The following is a 7886-nucleotide window of genomic DNA, read 5'->3' as shown; positions in this document are numbered from 1 at the left end:
CTGGCCTACATGTGACTCCAGACCCACAGCAATGTGGTTGACTCTTAACTGCCCTCTGGGCAATTAGGGACAGGCCAGTGATGCCCACTTCACAGGGCTGAATATAAAATAAAAGTATATTTGCATCAATAGAGGATTGGCTAACTAATAGAAGTCAGAGGTTCTGAGGAAGGGTCACTGGACCCAAAACGTTAACTCTGTTTTCTCCTCCACAGATGCTGCCAGACCTGCTGAGCTTTTCCAAAAACTTTGTTTTTGTTCCTGATTTACAGCATCCGCAGTTTCTTTTGGTTTTTAATAGAAGTCAGAGAGTTGGATAAGGAGGTGTTTTCAGGAAGGCAGCCTAGTGTCACAGCAATCAAAACAGGGACTACAATTATTTTCAATATATACTAGTGACTTGTATTAGGAAAGTGGGTATACTACAGCCATTTTTGCCAATGACAAAAATAGATGGGAAAACAAGTGGTGAAGATGTCACAAACAGTCTGCAGAGGGATATGGACAGACAGGCTAAGTGAGTGAGCAAAAGATGATAGATGGAATATTATGTGGGGAAATGAGGTAATGCACTTTGGCAGGATGAATAGAAGAGCTGAATATTATTTAAACAGTGAAAGACTGCAGAAGCTACAGAATAGAGTGATTTGGACATCCTTGTCCATGAGTCAAAAAAAATTTAGCATCCAAATTCAGCAGCTAATAGGGAAAGTTGACCAGTATTTCAAAGGGAATGAAAAGGAAAAATCAGGAGGTTTCGCTAAAATTACACAAGGCATTAGTCAGACCACACCGGGAACAAAAACAGAAATTGCTGGAAAAGCTCAGCAGGTCTGGCAGCATCCGTGAAGGAAAAATGATCAGGGTTAACGTTTCAGGTCTGGGTTCTGAGGAAGGGTCACCGGACCCGAAACGTTAACGCTGTTTTTTCCTTCACAGATGCTGCCAGACCTGCTGAGCTTTTCCAGCAACTTCTGTTTTTCTTCCTGATTTACAGCACCCGCCATTCGGATTTCACACCTGGAGCACCGTAAACAGGTTGAGTGGGTTGGGCCCGTACTCAATTGGAATTTGGAAGAATGAGAGTGATTTTATTCCCCCTTGTGGGAGTGTCTAGGACCAGAGGGTGTAATCTCAGAGTGAGGGGTCACAAATTTAAGACAGAGATGAGGTGCAATTTCTTTTCTCAGAGGGTAGCAAACCTGTGGAATTCTTTACCACAGAGGGCTGTAGAGGTGCCTTTGGTAAATATATTCAAACGTGAGGTACAGACTTTTAATCAGGAAGTGAATCAAGAGTGAAAGGGAAAAGGCAGGAAAGTCAAGTTGAGGATGGTCAGATCAAGCCATGATCTTATTGACTAGCAGACTCGAAGGGCTGAGTGGCCTAGTTGTACCCCTATATCTGATGGTGCTTGGTTTTACTTATCAGTTCTCTGCATTGCCCCTTCACCTTTGCCAGAGCCATTGTGACATTGATGACCAGCCCATTAAAATTCACCGACAAACAAATCTTTCCAACTTCAACAAAATCAGAAAGTGCCAGAAAAACTCAGCACGACTGGCAGCATTTTTGAGAGAAAACAGAGAGAATATTTCAGCACCAGTGTTCGAAATTCAGAAGGGTTCTAAAAAAGTGTAGCACTCCCTCAGCACTGACCCTCCGACAGTGCGGCGCTCCCTCAGCACTGACCCTCCGACAGTGCGACGCTCCCTCAGCACTGACCCTCCGACAGTGCGGCGCTCCCTCAGCACTGACCCTCCGACAGTGCAGCGCTCCCTCAGCGCTGACCCTCCGACAGTGCGGCGCTCCCTCAGCACTGACCCTCTGACAGTGCCCACTCCCTCAGCGCTGACCCTCCGACAGTGCGGCACTCCCTCAGCGCTGACCCTCCGACAGTGCGGCGCTCCCTCAGCGCTGACCCTCCGACAGTGCGGTGCTCCCTCAGTGTTATACTGCATGTGATTGGTTCCATGGCCATCAGCACCTCACTGTTGATGGGATCTTGCTGTGCACAGTTTCCTTGCTACGGAAACACATCACTGGCTCCCAGCTGCCTCCGAGTGTCTGAGCTGGTGAGCGTGTTATTGACTTGGGCCCTGTCCTGGTGCTCAGTGTCTCCCAGACCCTCAGCTGGAAGCTGGGTGGTGGGGGATGGCCGTGACACCCTGGGCTGGGACACCCCCCCAAGAAATACCACCCACCCGCCCCCGTACCCCAACGAGAGATTCCCATTTCCAGTCTGGAGCTGAGCGAATGCCTGAGATTCCCAGGTAGTTAATGACTAACCAGGTAGTTACTGGTTAACCAGGCAGCGGGGCCTAGCTGTGCTAACACTCAGCCTGTACCCAGCCGCGGTTGGACCTTACCCTCCTGCCCCAGGGGTGGGGGGTGCCTGGGAGATGGAGCCAGTGACTGAGTGGATCCGACATCGGTTCCCCACGGTGGGGAATGTCTGTCCCAGCCAGCTGGAGCAGCTGGTGAAGGAGAACAGGCAGCAGATACTGCTGCTGGTGAGTGAGGCCCAGCTGGGAGTCCCAGCCTGGGCAGCTGTTCGACCACGGGAGGAATCACTCAGGGCAGTGGTTGGAGGGTGGGAGTGGTGTCCGAGCCTCGTGCTGCCCCTGTGTGAGGGGCTCTGCTCTGGGTGTTTGCCACCAGGACAGTGGGTAAAGAATGGAGCAGCATGGGAATGTTGGAGGGATTGCCCTGAGGGAGGGATTTGTAGAGGGAACCTGCAGGGCGTGAGCGTTAGCAAACATTGTGAGAGGTAATTGTGAAGCACTGGAACTTTCAACGGCTCTTGGTCGGACAGGAATGAACACACTGTGGATATAATAGCTTTCCCACCAGGTCACAGGTTCAACCAGTTTAAACTGAAGCTGTCTGAATGCCTGTAGGAAATTCCAGGCCAGGGTAGGAGGGTTAAAGGTTTCTGGTTGTCCACTCCATGCACCCCCAGTTTACCATTTCCCCCTCATCAATAATTATCCCATTGCCTCAGTTCAACGCTCACAGTACCCCCTCCCTCCACATTGCGAGCCATTCCCCTGGCCAGCTGATCCAGGAAAGGCCCCTGCTTCAGGCCTACTTTGATTGAAAAACAGAAATTGGTGGAGAAACTTGGCAGCTCTGTCGGGCAGCATTTATGCAGAGAGAAACAGCAGTTAACGTTATGAGTCCAGTGCGATCTTTCATCAACATTCGAAATGTTAACTCTGCCTGTCTCCCCACACATTCTGCCAGGCCTGTTGAGTCTCTTCAGAAATTTCTGTTTTTGTTTCAGATTTCCAGCATCTGTACTTATTTGCTTTATTATACTTTGATTCCAAGCTTCCTGGAGTCACTCATCGATGGGTTGAGTCTGTCACCATCCAGCTCTACACCTTGTTATCCCTACCAGGGAATGCCTGGGGATGTGGGCTATCACCTTCCTCTTCTCTGTACGGGGCCGAAGGGCCTGTTCAGTTTATGGTGATAGAAGATGTGGGTTCTGGTACAACTTAACAATGATGCGCACTTGTCATTACAACAGGGTTTATGTAGTTTATTGCAATTATATCAATAGGTACCAGTTCCATTGGCTATTTCAGAGTGAACTTGTACTTTTAGACTCTAAGGGTTAAATGAAGGTTTCCAGAAGGCTATAATGAATAAACCTACAGATCCGACAGAGATTAGCATACCGCGGTAAATGTGAGCAACCTTTCACACAGTTCCTTGGAATGGAGTCACACTGTAGACAGGGCGGTGAAGAAGGTGTTTGGTATGTTTGCCTTTATTGGCCAGTGCATTGAGTATAGGAGTTGGGAGGTTATGTTGCCGCTGTACAGGACATTAGTTAGGCCACTTTTAGAATTCTGTGTACAGTTCTAGTCTCCCTGCTATAGGAAAGATGTTGTTAAACTTGAAAGGGTTCAGAAAAGATTTACAAGGATGTTGCCAGGGTTGGAGGGTTTGAGCTACAGGGGGAGGCTGAATAGGCTGGGGCTATTTTCCCTGGAATGTCAGAGGCTGAGGGATGAGGTTTATAAAATCATGTGGGGCATGGATGGGGTGAATAGACAAAGTCTTTTCCCTGGGGTGGGGGAGTCCAAAACTAGAGGGGCATAGGTTTAGGGTGAGAGGGGAAAATGACCTGAGGGGTAATGTTTTCATGCAGAGGGTGGTGTGTGTATGGAATAAGCTGCCAGAGGAAGCGGTGGAGGCTGGTACAATTACAACATTTAAAAGGATGGGTACATGAATAGGAAGGGTTTAGAGGGATATGGGCCAAATGCTGGCAAATGGGACTAGGTTAGTTCAGGATATCTGGTCAGCATGGACGAGTTGGACCGAAGGGTTCGTTTCTGTGCTGTTGCAGCTCTGTGACTCTATGACTCTACAAATAGAAGTCAATATAATTAAACATTCTAGGGAGGCCTTGAGACAGAACAGAGGAACAAGGGATTGCCAGACACTGAACCCACAACATTTAAGGTGAGATTAAGTGTGCCCTTAATGGGTGAAGGAGACCTTATTAACAATAACCCATGTTCTGAATGCTTGTATGAGCAAGATTGTGATTTGGAGAAGGACATGCCTCTTCCTTATAACCTCACAGCCTTTAAAAAGTACTTGGATAAGACATTTGAAATGTTTCACGTCAGTTTCACTGAAGTCAGGACCTCACTGAGTCACTAGTATAAAACGATTATGAATCTGTGCTCAGTGTCTGGCGACTGATTATTCAAAATAACAGCAGTGGTTCAGGCAGGGTGTGTGACACTACCTTCTCCATGGACAATTAGGAATGGGTAATAAATGGCCAGCAAGGATAGCACGAACTGCCGATGCTGGAGTCTGGGTCAATACAGTGTGGAGCTGGAGGAACACAGCAGGTCAGGCAGCACCACAGGAGCAGGAGAGTCAACCTTTCAGGTTTACACCCTTCATCAGGCCTGGCCAGTGGTGCCCATGTCCCAGGAACGATTTAAAGGAAAACTCACTTCTCAACAGGGGCCTTTGATGATACGTCTGACCTGCATTCGGCTAGCCTCCTCATTCGGCACAAGGCTGAGGCACATCATTATATAGGGTGGAGCCAAGTCCATCCCCAACATTAACCCTTTCAGAAGCAGCAGGACGAGGACGTCAGGGGACTCCTTACAGTTTGAGCTGGGCTGTTCCAGGGTGATGTGCGGGCACATCTCCTCGTATGCTGCGTAGGGGGGAAGCTGGAACCTTCTCCTCCAGATGTTGTCACTGCAGCTGATGGAGCTTCCAAGGATGAGGTGGACTGAGTTTAGCTGGGGGCAGGGGATTAGGAATGGGCAAGATTTGGGGGAAACGGAAATCCAGTGCAAAGGAGATTGATGATCTAATTGAATGGTGGAACAGGCTTGAAGGGCTGAATGGCCTACTCCTGTTGTGATCCTGAGTCAGCAGTTCAGTGATGTTCCTGGTGTTTCCACTTGCTGTCTGAATGACACTGTGGACTTCCCAATGAAACTCACTGGGATGAGGAACCTGAGGTGAGGGGGTGGGGAGTGTGTGAGATGCTGTATTCCTGATGGAGAAACAGACAGATCCCTGTCTCCGTCTTGTTTCAGGATGTCCGGAGTCCCGCTGAATACGAGGTCAGCCACTTACAGGGAGCCGTTCGCATTGACCCAGAAACTACCGACGTGGATCATCTGGTCAAGGATCTGGGCCTGGCAGGTAGGGGGCAGCCTAACTCCCATTTCCTGGGTTCGACATCACTCGAGCTCTCTGCTGTGTGGATAGGCCTCGAGCCTGGGAGACAGTTAGAGTGTCTGCAGTACAGAGACCCCTGTCCCTACATCGTGCTCAAACTCTTAAACCTTACAGCCTTGTCCATGTTGAATCATCCATTGGGAAGCTTTCTCCTGCTCTCTCTTGTCTAGATGTGTCATAATCTTGTCCATCTTGATCCAAGCTCCTCTCAATCTCCTTCGCCCCAAAGAACAACTCCAGCCTGACCTTTCACCCTGCAACTCCCCATCCGCACTGCTCGCAGGAACCATTCTGGTCAATCTCCTCAAAGACCTTCACATCCCTCCCCCAGGGTGACCAACGAGACCCAATCTATTCTTGGAGGCTCTATCTCACAACGTGTGCCATGTGTGTGCCTGTGACCCACTGCCTTCCTACACCAACCAGAAAGCCAACACACACCCATTACCCTTTGGGGCTGTAGGCCACACAGCCTTTTACTCCCCATTTTCAAACAGAATGTCCAAACGTCACTGGGATAATTCTCCGGGATTGGGCCCGGTAGGGGCCTGGACATTGAGTTCCAATTCCAGGAGAGTCTGTTGTGGTCAGTGAGGGTTGGTGAGATAATCTGGTGGAAATGAGGACTGGACATAAACCTCTGTCTGTGGCCTAACCAGGCCCAAAACATAGGCAGCACGCCCCTGCCATTCCACTCCCAGTACTTCCTCTTCTGAAACTGAAGATCCTATAGGATTGGCCGAGGTCTCTCTCAATATTATGTAAGATGGAAATAAGGGACAATGTTTGACAGAAATCCACAGAGTTCCATCACCTCAGCCCAACACAGCTCCCCATCTAGCTCTAACTCCATTGGACTGGCAACTTCCTCATCCCTCAGACCTTGTGTAACATTCTGCGTCTCGTTGTGATTGTGCTTTCTGGCTCTGACTGTGGTGTTTCCTCCAGGTTCGATGGACAAGACAGTTGTGTGTTATTGCACGGCAGGATACCATGGTTCTGAAATGGCAGAGAAACTCCGCAGATCGTTAACACAAGGCAGTGAGCAGGAGGGGCCTGGCTCACTGAAAGTCTATAACCTGGAGGGGGGCCTGGTGAAATGGGCCAACGAGAGCAAGCCCATGGTGGACAGACTGGGGCAGGCAACGAACCTTGTCCACCCGTACAACAACATGTGGGCCTACCTGGTAAAGCCGGAATTCAGGGCTCCTCTCTGAGGGTCTGCAGGGGGATCTCTCTGAGGGAATATACAGCTGCTGGTTTATAACTCAGGGAGGGGTCACTGCCGGAGAGCGAGCCGTCGAAAGGGGAACAATGACTTTTCATTCCAGGAGCGGGGTGATCACTCAGAAACTGAATGAGGGAAACCGTGTCTCCGAATATTCCTCTTCTGATGCTCACAATAAATTAGCTCTCTCCAGCTAAACAACTCTGTAATGGTCCATCACTAACGTCCCAGGCATTCACTCTGAAAACACTCAATCTAACTCAGGTACAGGCTCCCACACACACTGACTCTCACTGGGGTACAGTCCCACACACAATGACTCTCACTGGGGTACAGTCCCACACACACACTGACTCTCACTGGGGTACAGTCCCACACACACTGACTCTCCCTGGGGTACAGTCCCACCCACACACACACTGACTCTCACTGGGGTACAGTCCCACACACACACTGACTCTCACTGGGTTACAGTCCCACAAACACTGACCCTCACTGGGATACAGATCCCACACACACAGACTCTCGCTGGGGTACAGACCCACACACACACTGACACTCACTGGGGTACAGTCCCACACACACAGACTCACACTGGGGTACAGTCCCACACACACACTGACACTCACTGGGATACGGTCCCACAAATACTGACTCTCACTGGGATACAGTCCCACAAACACTGACCCTCACTGGGATACAGATCACACACACACAGACTCTCGCTGGGGTACAGACCCACACACACACTGACTCTCACTGGGGTACAGTCCCACACACACAGACTCGCACTGGGGTACAGTCTCACAGACACTGACTCTCACTGAGGTACAGTCCCACACACACTGAATCTCATTGGGGTACAGTCCCACAAATACTGACTCTCACTGGGATACAGTCCCACAAATACTGACTCTCACTG

At 49.8% G+C, this 7886-nt stretch overlaps 1 protein-coding gene across 1 annotated transcript; it reads left to right on the top strand.

Moving 5' to 3' along the window:
- The first annotated feature begins 2294 nt into the window (after positions 1-2294).
- Positions 2295-7162, top strand: LOC125488358 (uncharacterized protein YqhL-like). Its single transcript, XM_048621348.1, has 3 exons — positions 2295-2513; positions 5592-5700; positions 6685-7162. Exons 1-3 carry the CDS (start codon positions 2403-2405, stop codon positions 6951-6953), a joined length of 489 nt encoding a protein of 162 aa, XP_048477305.1. The 5' UTR covers positions 2295-2402; the 3' UTR covers positions 6954-7162.
- Positions 7163-7886: the final 724 nt, after the last annotated feature.

The sequence above is a fragment of the Rhincodon typus genome, unplaced genomic scaffold (assembly GCF_021869965.1).
Source record: "Rhincodon typus isolate 14 unplaced genomic scaffold, sRhiTyp1.1 hic_rhity00000556, whole genome shotgun sequence".
Lineage (NCBI taxonomy): Eukaryota > Metazoa > Chordata > Chondrichthyes > Orectolobiformes > Rhincodontidae > Rhincodon > Rhincodon typus.
This window is presented reverse-complemented; position numbering and strand designations above follow the sequence as displayed.

What these genes read in the sequence shown, in the direction of transcription:
- LOC125488358 (XM_048621348.1), top strand. Translation starts at nt 2,403, where the DNA reads ATGGAGCCAGTGACTGAGTGGATCCGACATCGGTTCCCCACGGTGGGG. An exon ending in GGCAGCAGATACTGCTGCTG is followed by an intron (nt 2,514 to 5,591) that starts GTGAGTGAGGCC and finishes GTCTTGTTTCAG; the next exon opens with GATGTCCGGAGTCCCGCTGA. An exon ending in CAAGGATCTGGGCCTGGCAG is followed by an intron (nt 5,701 to 6,684) that starts GTAGGGGGCAGC and finishes TGTTTCCTCCAG; the next exon opens with GTTCGATGGACAAGACAGTT.